The sequence below is a fragment of the Podarcis filfolensis genome (genome assembly GCF_964270895.1).
Source record: "Podarcis filfolensis genome assembly, chromosome: W".
NCBI classification, from domain to species: Eukaryota; Metazoa; Chordata; class Lepidosauria; order Squamata; family Lacertidae; genus Podarcis; species Podarcis filfolensis.
The window spans coordinates 29,763,767-29,783,722 of NC_139619.1; the positions used below are offsets into that span (position 1 = coordinate 29,763,767).

Here is a 19,956-nt window from a genome sequence, read left to right on the forward strand (position 1 = left end):
AAATTTCAACGTCATTTCCTTAATCTACTTTTGAGACAAAGAGATGAATTAAATTTGGGTGGTTTTGTTAGTGTTGTCTTCCTCCTCTTCCTCTTCTACCTCTTCTTCCTCTCTCTCTCCTTCTCCTTTGTTTCTGTCTTTCCTCTTCTTTTTGTTCTCTTCTTCGACATAAAGGTCTGCTCCGGTGGATCTGGGACCAACAAGGCTTCCTTCCATCTTGCCTAATTCTTTCTCATATCTTCTAGAGAATTTCTTTACCTCTTGGAGATCTGTTAGTCCAAATCTTTTGTCTTTGTAATAAAAAGATTCCTTCAGGAAACTCCCACCTATGTTGGATTCCATTTTTCTTCAGTAGAGTCACCAGTTGTTTGTATCCGTCTCTTTTTCGTAAAAATCTGGTAGGAATCTCTTTTAAAATGATGATTGGTCTTCCATCAATTAATAATTTGTTATTATAACTCATTCTCAGAATTGCATTACTCATCTCTAATGAATTAAAAATTAATCTCCAGGCAGTTTTTTGGCTTTTACCGATCTCACTTTAATTCTAAACACATTCTCAATTGTATATTCAATTTCTTCCTCCTTCATATCCATCCATCTTGCCAATTCTTTAATCATTTTTGCTTTTATATCTTCATTTGCTTCTTATACTACCCCTCTAAATTTTAAATTTCTTTGCTTCTGCCTCATCTCCATCAGAGCCATGTTGTCCCAGATCTGTTCTTGTATTTTACTAACCTCTGTCATTTCCTCTTTAATTCTATCTGTCTCTTTCCTATTTTCCTTAACTTCCTTCTGAGTTCGTTTCGCTAGCTCTTCCGTTGTTTTTGATCTAACCGTTAAATCTTTAATTTTATTTGACAACTCCCCCACCCCCTCTATTTTCTTATCCAGAGTTTCTTGTACTTCTGCCAATTTTTTCTCCATATGTTGTTCATTTTGTTTAAATTCTTCCTTTATTTTTAACCATAAAATGTCCAAGTCCTTAATTTCTTCCTGTTTCAACTGTCTTCTATCCCCTGGCGTTCCTCCATCCCCCCCCCCCCATTTCCCCCTGGCATTTTTAAGCATATAACTCAATATTATACTTTCACCACTAGAGGGAGCATGTACTCCAAAGAGCCAAAAAGCGAGTTAATGACAAATTGTAATTTGGGCAATAACCCTTAGGGGTCCTCAGATGTTTCCCCTTCTCTTCACTATAGCTTTCAATTTATTTGTCTTAGCCACACACTTTAAAGATCACCCATTTAAATGCACATCAAGTACTGTCTCAAAAGAAAAGGAAAGGAAAAAAGAAGTAATACAAGTCAGAAATATATAGACCTTGTCCCAACTACTGTCTCAATTTAAAGGTCCTTTTCTGGTCTTCCGCCACTTATCGGCTCAATCCAACTTATAGATCCAGGTGGAGTTGTAATCCAATCAGGGAGCCAGGGAGGTGATTTTTCTAGCCACTCGCAGGCTTAATCCTCAAAGGATATTTGGGTATAAAGCGTTTTTCCAAATTAAATTCCTCCCTTCTCATTCCAGTGGGGGTATGAGAATGATCACAGTTTCAATTCAAACCTCTTCTATGTCCATTTAATCAGAGATGAGAGGCTTAGGGATCTCTGCAACACACTTTAAAACTTTTACTGCTCTGTCCCACTTTCACTTGTCAGTCCCTTCCAATGTTGCCAGCATTCCCCTCTGTTTTATATAAAGTTTTATACAAAGTATCTGAGTCTCTGAGCTGGAGCTCAGCACGTTACTGTTTCTCCCACCGAGCCACAAAGTCTTCTCAAGAAAAGAAGAGAAACAAAGTCCCTTTTTAACTCTTTTCCCTCTTTCAACGTTATAAAATGGTGTTTGCCTCAGTGCAGTGCCTCTGAGGACCTTCAGTTTTACACTTACTCAGCAGGAACTTTCACTTCTGCCTTTGTTCTTATGTCTTTGTTCTCTGCGCCATCTTTACACTGCAGCCAGGACAGACTCCCTTTTTGCATCCCTTGGCTGGTCAAATTCTTTGAATTCCTCCCGATTGTCAGTGTTTAAAAATATCCCATTCTTCGGAATTCAATTTTATTGTGGAAGCTTGGCACTTTCATCAGAAGCCTGAGACTGCACAGCATGAGGTCCGAGGTGCTTCCCCTTCGCGCCCGCAGCTCTATCCCGTCCTCGGATTATTATTTAAACCCAAGAAGCAGGAGAGCACGTCTGGGCGCTGCTGGGTGCTCCGTCCCTCAAGGTATTCCCCTTGAGGTTCCAAGGTCCGCAGGGTACTTGCGGACCTCTAAAAAGCCCCCGCGCTGCTCAGAATTCCCCGAGAGGCTATTCCGCACTTCTTCCTGATGTCCCTGCCAAACCGGAAGCCGGCACTGCTCATAGTTTTGAAAACCAATATTTTAAAAAAATAAAAATACATTAAAAAAAAACCACCAGTGTGATGCAGCAGCAAAAAAGGTTACACTATTTTAGGTTGCATCAACAGAAGTATAGTGTCCAGATCAAGGGAAGTAATAGTACCACTCTATTCTGCCTTGCTCAGACCCCACCTAGAATACTGTCCAATTCTGGGCTCCACAATTTAAAAAGGATGTTGACAAGCTGGAACGTGTGAAGAGGAGGGCAACCAAGATGATCAAGGGTCTGGAAACTAAGCCTTACAAGGAGCGCATGAAGGAGTTGGGTATGTTTTGCCTGGAAAAGTGGAGACTGAAAAGAAATAGCCATCTTCAAATATCTGCTCTGAAGGGTAGGACTCGAACCAATGGCTTCAAGTGACAAGAAAGGAGATTTCAACTAAACATTCGGGAAAAAATTCTGACAGTAAGAGTTATTCAACAGTGGAACAGACTCCCATGAGAGGTGGTGGACTCTCCTTCCTTGGAGGTTTATAAAGAGAGTTTGGATGGCCATTTGTCATGAATGCTTTCGCCGAGATTCCTGCATTGCAGGGCGTTGGAGTAGATGACCCTTGGGTACATTCCAGCTCTAAGATTCTATTATTCTTGCTAGTAGTTCTCACATGCTCATGTTTAACCAGTGCTTAAGCAGTAGCAAACTGAGGTGCTGCATGATATACAACTCCAGATATTGCATGTTTGAAGAAACGTTTCCTTTAAGAGTCCAGTGGTGGGGAACCTGTGGCCCTCCATATGTAGCCGAACTATGACTCCCATCAGCATGGCCAATGGTCAATGGGAGATGTAGCCCAGAAACATACAGAGGGCAAGAGGTCCCCCCACTCTTTAACTCAATCAACTTAAACTGGGTGATTTTTGGAAGCTCTACGATTACAAGACACTTACTTGGAACCTGCTGCCCAGGCTGTTGCCACGTCTGATAAGTGCCACCCCAGCCCTGCGTCATGAAGGTCTGAGGACCACTGTGGAGGACAAGATCATTAGTGATTGAAGGGAAAAGGAGCTGGTCCATCCACAATGATGTGTCCATATTAAAATTTGTCAAAAAGGGTTGAAACAGACCATAGTATGCACAAGATTAGCTCTGGACTTGTTTCACTACCAACTCATCAATATTAAAAAAGAACACTGATTCCAGTGGAGTTTTTTTTTTTTTAATCAGGTGTAGGGAATCTTTCGCTACTGCCCCCCCCCCATGTTGCTGGACTACACCTCCCATGAGCCCCAGCAAGCATGGCCAATGTTCAGGGATGATGAGAGTTGTAGTTCAGCAACATGAGGGCCACAGGTTCCCCATACTTGATTTTAATTAATGGCAAGAAAGTTCCCTGCCCAACCAATAATCCAAGAGTCTTCCTGGAAGGTACCAATGAGCTTTATGATGGGAAGGAAAGTCCCAACTATATTTATTGGCCATCCAAGGCTGCATGTGGCCACAGCCCCTGCCTGCCCCTCCCCCCACCCAATCCAGGCACCTCAAAATTACAGAATTTATTTAAGTTTCTCAGGGAAAAGCATAGACGACTTGTTCTTCTGTAAAAGCATCATGAACCCAGGATGCTGCTTAATGCTACCATCACAACTACAGCTATATTTGGTGGGCCGGGGAGTGGGGAGGATCTAACGGTGATGGGAATGCAAGCAAGATGGCTACGTACTTTTGGTGAGGTGCAGCAGGTGCTTGGTTGAAGGGGCTCTGGCTGAAACCCCCAGGGCCACCCAGACCAGTACACTGGAGAAGGAACAAACAGGTAATTAATTGACCTTTCTGTCACTCAGGCTATAAGGTAATTGAGAGTGTATCTAAGAGTTAAGGAGCTGTGGAAGGCTTCTCAATATGAATAATTTTATTTCATTTAACAGATTTATAAACATATTCATGGCCAGAGGCTATTCAAAGCAGAGTACAAGATAAAATAGGATAAACACAACAAAACCTGCTTTCTAAAAAAAGCAATAAAATCATTCCTACAAACCTCTAAAAGCAATCAATTCCTGTATTACAAATCCTAAAGAAACAATAAAACTGTAGTTGCAAATAATTAATATTCCATAAGTGATCAGGTCACCCAAAGGGGAAAGTCTTCTTAAATAAAAAATGCCTTCAAATAGGCATCTGAACACTGTGACATTAGGTGCCTGTCTAATTTTGCTGGTAAATGACCCCAAAATTATTATGCAAGGTACATAGTGAGTGTTGAATGGGGCTCTGGGCCACAGAACAATTTTCCTGTCTGTACAGTGGGAACAACAGTGCTCCGCGTCACATAATGGGACTGTGCACCTAGCAAAAATGTTGTTGGCATCCATCTGTCTCGAGAAGTCAAACCGCTGCGTTAGCAGCATCAAATCGACCTCTTCTGGGGTGCAAGCCTAGGCAGTGTGTATGGAGGCCCTGGGCCACCCAGACAACAAAACCCACCTCTCTGCCTTGAGATGTGGTCCAAATGAAAGCAGAGCAATATATTTGGCACCAGCTTGGCTGCAGGAGTTGCCCGAAGTAGGCATACAAGGCGCCATCCAACCATTTTAGGGACTCCAGTCTGGATTTTTGTAGGTTTACTCCTTTGCATTTTCTTCTCTCAAAGGTGTAATGATGACACAAGAAAATTATGTAAATGTTTTGCTATCATTGGTCTTTAATGTATAGTATGATTGTGTGTTGTGCAAGGGTTACATTCTGGGAATGGCGTATCTGTCCCTGCGTGACCATCTTTACCTTCTAAGCAAGGCAGAGAGTTTAAAAGCTCTTTCTGTGCCAAGCTTGTGTGCAATTAATTTGCAGGATTTCAACCAGTTAGTTTTCAACCACACAAGGTTGAAATCACACAAGTTAATTGTGTGTAAGATGTGATCATACTGTATTGTAATCTGCAAAACATTATTTTATTTTTTAAAAAGGAAGAAGCAAACAGAAGGGAAGAGAAGGAGCCGCAACTCACACCAACTTTCTCATCTATGAGGTGTCTCGCAAGCTCAATCTGCTGGGGGACACCCCGAATGGTGAACATCCGTATGCTGGGGTCTGTGCTGGGAGGTGGGTTTCTCTGGAGCTCTACATGGGCCCCAGACTGTTGGTTTATGTTCTTGATATTCTCTCCACCTGCAAGGAAGCAAGAGGGGAGGAAGAAAAGGGAGGTAGAACCTGCTCAGTCTTCCACTTTATATTTTCAGCAGTTATCAAAGATGCGTGGAAGTAGGAAGATCCAATCACATAGATTAGATCAGTCCTTGCCACCCTGGCATGCCCTTCAGATGTTTTGGACTGCAATTCTCATCATGCTCTGGTCAGCATAAAAAATGCAAGCAATAAGCCAATCAAAATATCTAAAAACAATTCCAATACAAATGCACACTGGGATGAGGGAGCTCTTCCATAGGTGTTGGAAATACAACAGAGATTGTGCCCATCTAACATTCAAAGGGGGAGGGAATTTCAAAGGCTAGTGTCAGGAGTCCAGGTTCCAGCTTGATAATACAGTAACGTACGTAATTAAAAAGGAGGATTTATTGCAAAAACAGATAGCTCCGGATGGCTCTAACGAAGCCGCCGACATTATCACTCAAGATGACCCTTCTTAAGACTTCTTCCGGTTCCTACAGAAGATATTGAACTTTTGCACCTTTAATCTCTTGCTTTCCTTCCCGTCTAGCAGCCCTCCCATTCACCAACTCTTCAGACTTATTGGATCAGCTCCAGCTTCTTCCTTTTCTGATAGACTATCTCTGTGTCTGTTCACGCCTGTTTGAGCTTCCTGAGAGCTTTGGCTGTGTTCCAGCCTGCTCTCAGTCGTTCCCTTGGCAACTGGCATTCCAATGTCCAGGGGAGCCGGCACAGGCCGCTGTTCCACCTGCATCAAATCTAAACCTCTCTGTTCTGCAGCTGGCTGAAAAGTTCCACTAGGAGCTGGCTCATTCCTGACAGGTAGGGACCACAACACTAAATGCCTGATTCCTATATTCAGGGCCACCTTTTTTTAATTTGAAAAAAATAATAAATTCATTAGTAAGAACTCCCTTGTTTTTCTGTGCCTCTTGCTGCCACTGGGGGGGGGAACAGAATTCCTCAAAGCCTGACACCTTCCTGGTGTCTCTATTTTCCAGGGAGAGTTCCGGAATTACAGAAGCCATACTGATTTCTGATTTGATCCCAGAATGTCCTGCTTGGCCTTTTTCCTTCCCACCATGTCTTGGATAACAATTAAAAGTGGTGTTTGTGTGTATAGGTGCAAAAATGGAGTCCTGTTTATACTGAAAATACAATACCTGCACCAAAGGAAGGAAATGGTGAAGCTGCCATATGAAGCCCTTGCTATTGTTTTGAAGGAAAATGCCACCAATCCACTTTAAATTCTTTAATTGCAATACTTCAGCAGCTAGCCATTTTTTAGGAAACACATTGAGTGTTGATTCATTTATTGTAAATGAAGCCTTACACTGCAAGCCTTTTCTTCTTCGGCAATCACTCGTAGCCTACTACTACTACTACTACTACTACTACTAATACCCCACCCATCTGGCTGGATTTTCCCAGCCACTCTGGGTGGCTTACAGCAGGCAGGTCCAGCTACAAGTAGCCTGAGATCTACCATCCAATATCAAAAACTGGCAGTGATCTACCACACTCTCCCATTGTCATTCTTCAACTTAAACATATTATATTTGGCTGAGCTTATGAGAAAAATAATAACAAATGATAGTCGCTTCCATAAAACCTGAAAAGTTCATCCTAAATTAATATATTTTTAAAAATACATACTTTGTATACTTGTAATAACATAAGAAAATAACATTGAGGACAGGGTCCTATATAATCAGAACATGATGCACAGATTGTTGTTCACAAAAAGCTCATGCCATAATAAATGTGTTAAACCTTTAAAGTGCCCCAGGACTCTTGCTGTTTTTCAAATGAGTCAGGGGCACATGTCAACCACAGCGGTTTCCCCCATAGTTCGAAGCAGAAATTGGGTAAACTCAACTGCAGAGTTGACAGCCTTCAAACACCACCTTAAGAATTGGACGAAACCTGTAGAAGCCCTTTCCCCTGGATCCAACCCACCCCTTCCTTTCGAGTAAACCTAAACCAGCCCTTTCTCTCTTGGAGGAGCTAGCGCACACACCTTCCCGCGTGGGTAGGATGGCAGCAGCTAGGAAGGGTCCCCCCCCTCCCTTGAAGGTGAGAGAGCTCATCGGTTTACAGCAGGGAGGGAGGAGGAAATGCAGTCCTCTCCTTGAGGGCTGGATCCTGGAATGTCCAGCACCATCTCCCTCCCTCCCTCCCTCCCCCCCTCCCCCTCTCTCTCTCTCCCCAAAGCAGCCCTTTCTCTCAAGGAGTGCACTGGGAGCCAATGTAGATCTTTTAGGACCAGTGCTATATGGTCCCGGTGGCTACTCCCAGTCACCACTCTAGCTGCTGCATTCTGGATTAATTGTAGTTTCCAAGTCACCTTCAAAGGTAGCCCCACATGGAGCGAATTGCAGTAGTCCTAGCGGGAGATAACCAGAGCATGCACCACTCTGGTGAAACAGATTGTGGGCAGGTAGGGTCTCAGCTGGCATACCAGGTGAAGCTGGTAGACAGCTGCCCTGGACACAGAACTGACCTGCACCTCCATGGACAGCTGTGAGTCCAAAATGACTCCCAGGCTGCGCACCTGGTCCTTCAGGGGCACAGTTACCCCATTCATGACCAGGCAGTCCCCACACCCGCCTGCCCCCTGTCCCCCAAAAACAATACTTCTGTCTTGTCAGGATTCAACCTCAATCTGTTAGCCGCCATCCATCCTCCAACCACCTCCAGGCACTTACACAGGACCTTGACTGCCCTCACTGTTTCTGACTTGAAGGAGAGGTAGAACTGGGTATCACCCACATACTGGTGGACACCCAGCCCAAACCCCGATGATCTCTCCCAGCAGCTTCATGTAGATGTTAAAAAGCATGGGGGAGAGGACGGAACCCTGAGGCACCCCACAAGTGAAAGCCTAGGGGGATGAACACTCATCCCCCAACACCACTTTCTGGACACGGCCCAGGATAAAGGAGCAGAACCACTGCATAGCAGTGCCCCCAGCTGCTCTAGACGGTCCAGAAGGATGTCATGGTTGATGGTATCAACGGCTGCTGAGAGATCCATGAGAGATCCACTATGGCACTTCTTTTGTTTCACTTTTACTTAATGTCAGATTACCCACGTCCATAGAGGTGAACACCAGGTCTAAGGAATGTCCGCAACTATGAGTTGGGCCAAACTTATTCAGGGACGGCCACATGGAGGCCATGCTTCCCACAAAATCCTGAGCAGCCCCTTGTAAGGTCATGTCAGCATGGATTTGTATTTTTGCTTGCATTTCTGAGGGGACATTCAGGCGCAATAGTTCTGATTTTGTTTTATTGATAAATAGTCCAGCTATTTCCCCAAATGATTCAATTTCCCTGGTGGCCTCTGACAAGGATGTCTCTGAGTCCAAAATCATCAGGGCAATATCATCCACAAAGAGGTTCAATAATATTCTACGTCCATTTCTTAATATTCCTTTTATTTTCTGATTAGTTCTGATAACACTAGCCAGTGCTTCCATTGACACTGCAAATAATAAGAGCATCCTTGTTTGGTGCCTCTTTGCATGCTCAAGTATTCTGAGTCTTGTCCATTTACCTGGATTCCTGCTCTGCTACTGCTGTGCAGATTTTTAAAAATTAGTATAAGGTCATTTCCAAAGTTCACTTTAGATAGCAGATGGAATATTTTCAATGAAATTTGTCAAAAGCCTTGTGGGCATCTAGAGAGGCTATTGCACAGGGTATTCCTGAGGCTTTTTCATTGTACGCTGCATTCAGTATTTTCTGTATAGGATCTGCTATGTGTCTATTACAAACCTCACTTGAGCAATGTGGATTACGTTTGGTAGTATTTTGCCACTCTATCTTCTAATATGCTTGTTAATTCTTTTGCATCTTGTCCAATTAAGGAGATAGGCCTGCATGGTTCTAAATTTTCTGGATCTTTACCTGGTTTCAGTATCACAATGATTATAGAATCTTTCCATGATTTAGGCACTGTCTTGCCAGGCAATACACTGTAAAACAATCTTTGCATATGGGGCAATATCTCAGTTGTTTTTTGTTTGTTTGTTTTTAATTTTCCAGGTAAACCACCCATGTCTGATGCTTTATGTGGTTCAAGTTTCTTGATTGCTTTAGTTATATCTTCCAGCATTACTGGTGCTGCTAAGGACTGCTTTTGTTCATCTGTAATTTTCTCTAACATACTAGTTTCTATGTATTGTTGGATTGAACCCAAGTTCAAGTTTTCCTTTGTATATAGTTTATTATAAAATGTTTTGAATTAATTTCTGAACAATTTAGAATGAAATATTTGTGAGCCATTGTTTTTAGAGACCTGATTCTATTTTTGAGATTTCACTGTTTTAACTAATATGCTAATATTTTAGAATTTTTAGCACCAAATTCATTAAATTTTTGATTTAGCTATTGCACAGAGACAGATATTTTCGCAATTGCTAGTGTCTGTAATTCAGCTCTTTTCTGTATTTAATTTGCTATGTGATTTTTTTTGTTCCCAATTTGTTTATGCAGTTCAAGTTTAATGATCTCTGTCATTAAAGTGTCTCTCATTTTGGTTCTTTCCTTTTTAATACAGATGTTTGTACTTACAAATTCACCTGTAAGAACAGCCTTTAGTGTATCCCATAGTAAGGCCTCTTCATATTGTGCGGGATCATTATGGATATAAAATTATTCTATTCTTGCCTTAATTTTATCAAATACATCCCTTTTGTGTAACAGGGCAGATTCTAATCTCCAAGTAAGCCTTTCTCTAACTTCTGGTAAGAGTTGCAATGTGGTTTCTAGCATAGTATGATCTGATATTATTATTGGTCCCATTGTAGCTTTTTAAATATTTGCTATTAATCATCACTTCCGCTTTTGAGATGGAGGTGTGAGTAGACACGCTGAGAAGCTCCGCAGCAAGAATGCAAGGAGAAGCATAAATTAAAGGTGATTAAAACCTATTTAATGATTTATGGACTGGAGGAAGGCTGTGGAGGGAACTTCAGAACAACTATAACTGAGCTTATCGGCACTTTACCAGCTGGGGAATATCGAATTTCAAAAAGACGCTGTGGGCTTGCGTAGGGCTAGAAGACCAAGTCAAATAATAACACGGTCTCAAAACAAATGAAGTGAGATGCATCAGTTCTAACTCCCCCAAAGCCACAGAAAGAAAGAAAAGCTTTGATAACAGAGCATTGGAACTGGAGCAGGAAAACCAAATAAAAGAAGACATGGGGGCGCTTAAGACAGAAATTTCAGCGATTAAACAAGACACTACACAAATGAGAATTGATTTACAAGTCTTAACATCGCGCATGGATACAATTAAACAGTGTGTTAATGTCTTGGAGAAAGTTTCATTTGCAGCTCAGAACCAGACCAACAAACGCTTACTCCAACTGCAATCTGAACTTAGAAGGAACAACCTTAAACTTATAGGTTTTAAAAACCATCCACCTGAAGGAATTCAGGCAATTGAATATACTGTGAACTGTTTAACAGAACTGTTGGAGCTACAACAACTGGATTTAAGGATGGAGATAAATGGTGTTAAAAGTTTCCCACTGAAAACCAAGAAAGCAAGAGGGAAAACATATATAACAATAATTCAATTTGCATGCACAAGGGTACGAGATGATATTCTTAAAAATTTCCGGGGGAAATCAAATGCTAAAGCCCTTGAATGGAGGAAAAACAAAATTTATATTTTCCCAGATTATGCTCCAATGGTGGCAGAAAAGAGACGACTATTTGCCCCTGCTCGTAAGCTAGCAAGGGAATTAAAAATACAGCATTTCACAATATTTCCGGCTACTTTCTGCCTAAAGATAAATGATGAACTGTGCAGTTTTCAAAATCATGATAATGCGATATCCTATTTACAAGCAATAAATGTGGATAAAGAGCCAAGGTGAAGGGTAAGGGGGCTATTTTTTTCCTTCCTCCCTCTCCTACTTGACTTGGAAAAGGGTGGGGCAGCCCCCCTCCATTTTGAAGCTCTCTTTCAACTTGACTTTCCTGATTGAAGAACCACTGACTCATGTTGATTCACCCTCTGAACAAAGCTTCCTTAGTATAGAGCTATGAAACCCCAGATAAATTAGCAATTTAATAATGGTGGTGGTACAATAAATATTACTATAAAAGCTGAACGTCCGTGGAGATATTGATTTGCCATTTAATAAGTATCAAACTAAGTAATATATGTTGTTTTCTTATGTATATAAAGGGCTCCTTATGTGCCAAGTTAAAAGCTCCTATTATATATATATATATGTGAACCTAGGAGCTCAAAGGGGTGAACGTTTGCGTCTCCTACAGAGCGGAAGTCGTGCATTTGGTCCCCCCCCCCTTTTTTCGTTATTTATTTCTGTTTTATTGTTGAGTGTATTAAGTAGTTTTCTTTTTCTTTTCTTACCGTTAGTGCTAATATTATATTATTAATTGTTGGCTATTGGTATATATTTGAGCCTACCCTTTCAGAATCCTTTTTACTGTTGATAGAACTACTTTACACCTTTCTCCTTTTTTTCTCTACTTCCTTTTTTGAATATTTTCAAATAAAAATTTTTTGATTGGGAATACTTAAAGTTAATTTCAGTGTGTATATAGATATAATGGGTAGAGTCTGCCTTATTTATATTTAGATATGTAAGAATGTTAATTATTCATATATTTTGTAATCCATATGTTAAATATAAGCATGGTTGATATATGACTCAGGTTGGAGCGATAATAATTTTTGTATATTTGGTTTATATTAGGCCTTCCAAACAATTTTGCTAAAGATAAAATAGAGGACAAGAAAGCTTACAGATTAAAGTCATAATGAGAATTATAAGTATGAATGTCAAGGGGTTAAAGGAAAAGAAAAAACAAATCCTAACACTCAAATATCTACAGTCATTAAAGGCTGTTATAGGTTTATTACAGGAAACACATTTGACAGAACAAGGGGCTCATGAAATGTCAGTGGGTAAAAGAAGTTCTTTCAACAAACTTAGACGAAAATGCTAGGGGAGTCACAATTTTTTTTAGGAAAGGCTGGCCTTATGAAATACAAGATATAATAAGAGAGGAAAGATGGTTGATGCTTAATAATTGTAATTAAAACAGAAGGGACAGAAATAGCAATAGTAAATGTCTATGCCCCAAACACTGATGAACATAAGTTTATTCACAACTGCTTTAAGAGATTCAGCTCCCTATCTTATCAGCACTTTCTTCAGTTTAAGCTTGAATTTTGCTGTAAGAAGCTGATGATCTGAACCACAGACAGCTCCAGGTCTTGTTTTTGTTGACTTTATAGAGCTTCTCCGTCTTTGGCTGCAGAGAATATAATCAATCTGATTTCGATGCTGCCCATCTGGTGACATCCATGTGCAGAGTCATCTCTTGTGTTGTTGGAAAAGCGTGTTTGTGATGACCAGCTTGTTATCTTGGCAGAACTCTATTAGCCTTTGTCCTGCTTTGTTTGTCATTGCCTCCAGGGTTAGCATGCACCCCTGGGGAAGGAGAATACGGATAGGGAGCAGGAAATGGGGTGTGCAGTGATTGGCCCCCGGCTGAGCCCCTCCTAGCGCAGCCGGGGCTTGGCGTTTCCCGACGCGAGCCTCTTCGCCGGACACTCTACTGCGAAATGGCCCCCCTCTCCGCAATGCAAGCACAGTCCCAGGGCCCGCCTCCGACTATTCTCTTGGCTAGAGAGGGAGCGGCGGGCCGCACCTACTTGCATGAGCTCCTCTTCCAACACCACTGCAGCACTGGACCCCAGGGACTCCCTCAATCTGCGCTTGGAATCTCTCACAGACAAGCGCGTGTCAGTGTTAACACACAATGTGATAAAGTCTGTCAGGGCTGCTGGGGGGGGGGCACCCGAGCCAGTTCATCCTTAATGCAGGGATGAAGTCCCTGATGGAAGTGGAACCGGCAGGCAGCTTCATTCCATAGGGTGTCCGCAGCCCACCGACAGAACTCTGAGGCGTACTCGGTTCTGCAGGGCCATTTCAGCCGTCTGGGCGCGATTTGGCTCCCCAAACATGTCCTCCAGGGCGGCAATGAAGTCGTCCAAATTCCCCAGCAGAGGGTCGTCGGCCTCAAGGTACGGAGTGACCTAAGAAAGTGCCGGGCCCGGGGGGCCACCAGGTGGCGCATTGGAAGATGGCCGACAATAACATCTCTCTGACCCATACGAGGTAATTAAGAGGCTGCTATGGGAAGTATGCAGTCTTCCTACCCCCCCAAGGAGGTGGGGGGCTGCCTTGCCAGCGGTGTCCACAATGCATCCCCGGATCCGTGAGATGGGGGTGCCGGTCACTTGGCATGAGCCCTCGATGAGGTCAGCTCTTCCTGACGCCGATTCCAATCAGCGCGTGCTGGTTAGCTTCAGCTCGGAATTATAATTGGAAACATACGATTGGAATGAAGCTGAAGCACATACATCAAGCAACGCTCGAGAGATAAGACTGCTGATTAATGGATCTCTGTGACCGGGAGTGACGGACGGATAAGTAAATCTTCTGATGAACCACCATTATGAGACTGCATGTTTGGAATGAAGGGGGGGGTGGAGGAAAAAACTTTTTCCCCCTTTGTACTATGTGATATTAATACCCCTTCACCCCAGAAAGAAATAAGATCATTGCGTTTTACTAACCACAAGCAGGAATTCAAGAACTGTGTGGGATGGATTATAGCTAAATAGAGGATTGGTAAACAATGAGAACGGAGGAAAATTTTATGACGCAGTTAAAAAATGGCGTCTCGCCAAGACAGGCTTGCCGGAGAAAGAAGGACAGGGGGAGGAGAATCAGGACCATTGGAATGAGAAGGATTGTTGGAATGTAATCTTGACCTGACAGAGCCTCCTGATATACTTGGCAAGTCTGAGAAAAGTAAAGGACAGACCGAAGATTAATTTTTTTATGGAAGCGTGGAACAGCGGCTGTCCCTGAGCGATATGATCTTTGGAGAGTACAAAACCCACACAGAGGATACCTGTTTCCAATCTGCTTGTGAAAATTATCAGAGATCGCAAAGAAAGGAATATACGATAACAACAAGAAGATGAAGAAAGTAATAAAGGACTATCTGGATTGAACTGGATAGAACTGTTTAATTAAAGCAGTAATTTAAGTGATGTTTGGACTCGTTTGGAGCTTGATGTATAGGCACCCCCAACAAAATTTAAAATTCGGCTGTATAATTTGGAACTAATATGATTTGGATAATGTGATGTGATTGGCCTGTTAATAAAAATTATTTTTTTAAAAAAAGAAAGTGCCGGGCCCACGAGTAGGCTGACCATAAAGCACACCTGGCTCCGTGGGGTGGGAAAGTCTGCTGCACAGGTGGCGAAAATCAGCCGACACTGCCTTACAAAGCCTCAAAGAGCCCCATGCTCCCCCCTGAACCTCTCTGGCGATGGGACAGGGGGAGCAGGTTGGGCCAGGGCCGCAACAGGGGCCACTTGAAGTGCTTGAACCTCCCCCTGGAGTGTAGCTACCTGCGTGTGGAGGTTCTGCAGCACCGTGACATGATCAACAGGCTGGGCTCCGTCCATCTTGCACCCTGGCCAGGACATAGGTTGGTCACAGCAAACTATCATGGTCCGGTTCACGGGTGATTGGAGTCCCGGCAGGGGACGTCAGGACCGGGGGCAAGATGGTGGGGTGGGAGCAGGAATGGGGGTCCAAAAGCCAGGAGTCAGAAAGCCAAGAGTCCAAGTGTCAGAGAGCCGGGAGTCAAGAAGCCAAGGGTCCGAGGGTCAGGAAGCAAGAAGCCAAACACAGCAAGGAATGAAGCGTGCTGCTGTGGCAGAGAGCCGAAGGGAAATGCTGACCTTATATGCCTTCCCAGCTCTTGCCACCAGGTGCTATGAGTTACCAATCGACCTCACCTGTGAGGCCGCGCCTTGCCTCTTCAGAACAAACTTAGGAAGGCCCCAGTCCTACAAAGTCCTGTTGGTCACAGGGCCTGGCTCCTGCATGCACACCTAACAAAAACAATCAAGACAGTTGCCAATCTTTCCATGAGCGGATGTCCCGGCAAATTCACCCCAATGTCAGACTGTGCAATGCTTAGATAAATTTCAAGAAACAAAAGAGTTACATCTCAGGCTCTACAGGCCTCAATTAGCATGTTAAATGTCAAAGTTCATGACAGTACAATTAGAACAAGACAGAACCAGTATGGTTTGTTTGGAAGGGTTGCCAGGAGAGAGCCTCTTCTTTCTAAAAAGAACATGGCAGCACGGTTTTGGTTTGCAAAGTTGCATCTGAACAAGCCACAGGACTTCTGGAACAATGTCCTTTGGACAGACGGGACCAAAGTGGAGGTGTTTGGCCATAATGCACATTGCTATGTTCAGCAAAAACCAAACACAGCATATCAGCACAAACACTTCATACCAACTGTCAAGCACGCTGGTGAAGGGGCGATGAATTGGGCTTGGTTTGCAGCCACAGAACCTGGGAACCTTGTAGTCATTGAGTCAACCATGAACTCCTCTGTATACCAAAGTAATCTAGAGTGAAATGTGAGACCATCTGTCCGATAGCAGATCTGTTGTCAAAAGTTTTGACAGGGAACAACTTCAGGTTTATGTACAGCGGTTGCAGTTAGGCTGAAATACTGCAGCAGTGGGTTACATGAAATGGGGGAGGATGTTCAGAATTCCATTCCTCCCATGCTGCAGATGTGTGTGTGGGATTGTTCCATGTCACATGTCTGTTTACATTCCAGCACTGATTATTGGAGTCTTGTGGGCAGAAAGGGAGATACCGTTTCCGCTCTGTATAGCTTTTGCAGCTCTCTCTCCGAAGAAGACAGAGAGAGGAACCATGTTTTCTTTGTTCTGTTACATTTGATTTAATTTGTAATAATTTGGCTTAGATGTTACTCCTCAAGGCTGAGCTTGTGTTTTGAACTCTGCTCATCGTGTGCTCATGTCCCTGGATATGGGCCACATCAGCGTGACGGGAGACTGGAGTGAAGAATCCCGGGCGATGCTGTGTTGGGGGGAGGCACCAGGCCTCGGCTTATCACCCAACACCTCAGGGTCTTTTCCAACTCTACAACTCTATTCTTTTATTATTATTTCTCTAATCACCAAAGACCTATTTGAGGAATTAACTGAGAGGAATGGTGTGCTGGGGTGCACAAGTGTACTGTGAAGGGAGCGGTTAATTGCACATGCACCTGTTTACCCAGTTGTGCACTTATAAAATGAGGCTTCAGATTGAGTCCCTCAATCGCTACCAGTTACCAATTTGGGAATGTAGGAGGAAGCTGCCTTACACCAAGTCAGACCATTATTCCATCTAGCTCAGTGTTGCTAACTGGCAACAGCTCTCCAGGGTTTCAGATGGCAGTGCTTCCCATCTCTCCCTGGAGATGCCAAGGATGGCACCTGGGACCTTTTTCATGTAAAGCAGTTGTTCAACCACTGAACTATGGTCTTTCCCCTAAAAGTAAAGTAAAGAGATGAATTAAAAGGTAATATAGAAAGCTTCTTCATATCGAGTCAGACCATTAGTCCATCTAGCTCAGTACTGTCAACCCTGACAGACAGTGGTTCTCCGTGGTTTAAGGCAGTGATATCACACAACCCTACCTGGAGAGACCAGGGATTAAACATGGGACCTCCTGCATGCAAAGTATGTGTTGTACCACTATGGGGCACTGTGCTGTGCCCTTCCCCTAAAAATGAACTAAGATTCCAGTCCTTGTGGTTCTGAATTAAAGGCTGGCTTAACTATGGACATAGGGAACTGCGTTATACTTGGTCCATCTAGCTCAGTATGGTCCACACTGACTGGCAGCAACTCTCCATGGTTTCAGGCAGGGAACATTCCTGACCCTACCTGGAGATTCCAGGAATTGAACCTGGGACCTTTTGCATACAAGGCTCTACTGCTGAGCTACAGCTCTTCCTCAATTTCTTACCATGCCAAGTTCAAGGTTCTTGTGTTAATCCACAAAGCCCTAAACAACTTGAACCCAGGAGACTAAACAAACTCGGAAGAGATAATAACTTGTTGAAAGAATAAAAACTTAAACCTGATAAAAGTTATAATGCGTTGGAGTACCAGGTGCAAGGCCTAAGTAATCTTTGTATGCACAGTAGTTATAAAAAACTTTGCATGCGGATAAATGCCCAATATAAAAAGCATTATACTCAAATGTTAACATGAGCAATAAAATCTGCTCATGGAATGTGTATGGCCTGGGAAATCAGATTAAAAGGAGAAGGGTTTGGAATGAATTGAAACAAAAACCTTCAGATTGTATTTTCCTACAAGAAACCCAATGAAAAAACAATTAGAATCAAAGCCATTAATGAATCAATCTAAGGTGACATTGCACTCTGCTGCTGGAAATTCAATATTTGGATCTCTCCACATATTACATTTAAAAGAAGACATTTTAAAAGACCCAGGAGGACATTTTATTTTCCTGAAAGGCATCTTAAATTGTCAAAAATTAACTTTGGGCTCAATTTATAGTTCAAATGTGGGGCAATAAGAATTCCTATATTTTCATACATGCAGAAGGAAAGGAATTTAATTTTAGAAATAATACTTATTGATTTATTGTGGATTGATAATTTGTTGAGTAACCTCACTTGTAGATACTGGAAATGTTAAAATATTGTATGTGCAAGAATTGGCAAGTGGATAGCTGATGGTTAAGGATAATAAGTTTTTTAAAAAATTGTAATAGAAGTGTGGAGGTAACGCTCCACTTTGCGAAAGCAAACCTCACACCAGACATGCAACAGTATGTCAAAGAGCGTTGTGCCTGCTTTCCCTGACCTTTTGCTTTCTTGGCTAGAAAACAGGGTTTTTCCCAACCTTTTGTCCTTTCACAATTTGTTTGTTAGACATAACACTTGGCTGGAGCATGACCGGGAACGCAGACGTAATCAAGATGGGGAACATCTGAGGGAAACACCTGCTGACACATGTATTTGCAAACGCTGGAAATGTGCTTAGATGGAAAAACGTTAAATTCAGGGTGGTTTCACTACTGTTTCTAATTGTTGACTTCTGCTAATAAAAGGAGCCTCTACAGAGCTAGCCGGCAGCTTGTTTGGAGCATGCTTGCACAGCTCACCTGCATTCAACCTCCTGTCGTCTCCGTTATTCCTACAAGAAGGTTAATTGCAAGGAATGGAATGTGAGTTAGAAATAACTGGGAAAATAATGCAGCAACAAGAGGAAATTATGGACACATTGACGATGGTGTGCGGGAAACCAATCTTTGGAAAAATTGTATTAAATTTGCTTTAATTTGTGGTTGAGTTGGTAAAATTTAGAAAATAATTAAAAATGATTTGGCAGCTAGTCTGCATCCTCCAGGCTTGTTTGGGCTTTTGGTGCAATATGAAAACATACCATAGCCAATGATGCATCATGATGCCTTCAACTCTCTGGGAAAGTCTAGCATCCACCACCCTGAGCAGCTCCCAACACACACAAGAATGGCCCTTGAGGACAATGCAAGTATGAGGTGGCTGACATGATGTTGTGCCGCCTGGTGCCTGAAGAGTTTCACTTTTTTTCATGAATGAGGGTCATCCACTCTGCACATGGCACCTGTCTACAGAGACCCATTCAACAGGCGAGCTCCCATTCTTCCACTGACCACAGTGGGTGTGGGGGAGAGGGCAGGAGCACCTGAGCAGGGGCGTCCCCCACAGCTGGATGCAGAGTTATGTGGAGAAAGAGCTGTAAGTCACAGATTCCCTTTCCCTGGAAATTCAGACAGTTCCCCATGTATAGGTGTCACCTGGAAGCCCTGGACCTGCAGGTAATAAATTTATTAATAACTGTACAATGGTTGCAGTGTTGGACTTAAGAGCTGGTAAGGCACCCAGTGTCAAGCTTCGGATAAATGGCTTCCTCCCTCCCTTTGACCATGCATCAGCAGAACAAAGCAATTAGAGTCCCTTACCAGTTTAAGATTGTTTAATGATCAGAGCAAAAGAACAACACAGCCATTCTTGGAGGAAAGGTGCTCCCAATTTAGCTTCCCTCCTACTTACCCCCACTTTATCTTCATCACTTCCCCTTCTTGCCACCTGATCTTGCAACCACTGAGCCTTCTGCATAGCAGCTCTCCTTACCCTGGGAGATATAGGCTGGACACTTTCCAGCGAAGGGGAGTGAGTTATCTCTCTCTCTTCCTGTTCTGCTTTTCCTAGCTGTTCCCCACTCAGCTTTGCCCAGCTGTTGTTTTCCAAACTATGTCCCTCTGCAAACTAATTCTCTAAATCTATACTACTCCGTTGTTCCAGGGCAGCTTCAGGATCCTGGTCAGGAGCAGGAAGAGGTGGAGGTTCCCACCATTCCTCTTCAGAGCTGTAATCCTCAGTCTGGTCTCTGACACCCCCCCCTCCTCTAAAGCTCTCCTCCTCCTCCCTCCACTCAGCCAGTTTGGGTTTATGGGGGTGACCTGCATG

At 43.1% G+C, this 19,956-nt stretch overlaps 1 protein-coding gene across 8 annotated transcripts in view; it reads right to left on the reverse strand.

The window, feature by feature from the left end:
* LOC310753831 (far upstream element-binding protein 3-like) overlaps positions 1-19,956 on the reverse strand; it is a 347,698-nt gene that overhangs the window by 95,193 nt on the left and 232,549 nt on the right. For all 8 annotated transcript variants that reach the window (XM_083595188.1, XM_083595185.1, XM_083595189.1 and 5 more), the window contains 3 exons: positions 5,354-5,514; positions 4,070-4,143; positions 3,297-3,373 (listed from right to left, as the gene is read on the reverse strand). In XM_083595188.1, the coding sequence (XP_083451314.1) occupies positions 3,297-3,373; positions 4,070-4,143; positions 5,354-5,514 (312 nt within the window). The remainder of the gene's footprint in view (positions 1-3,296; positions 3,374-4,069; positions 4,144-5,353; positions 5,515-19,956) is intronic.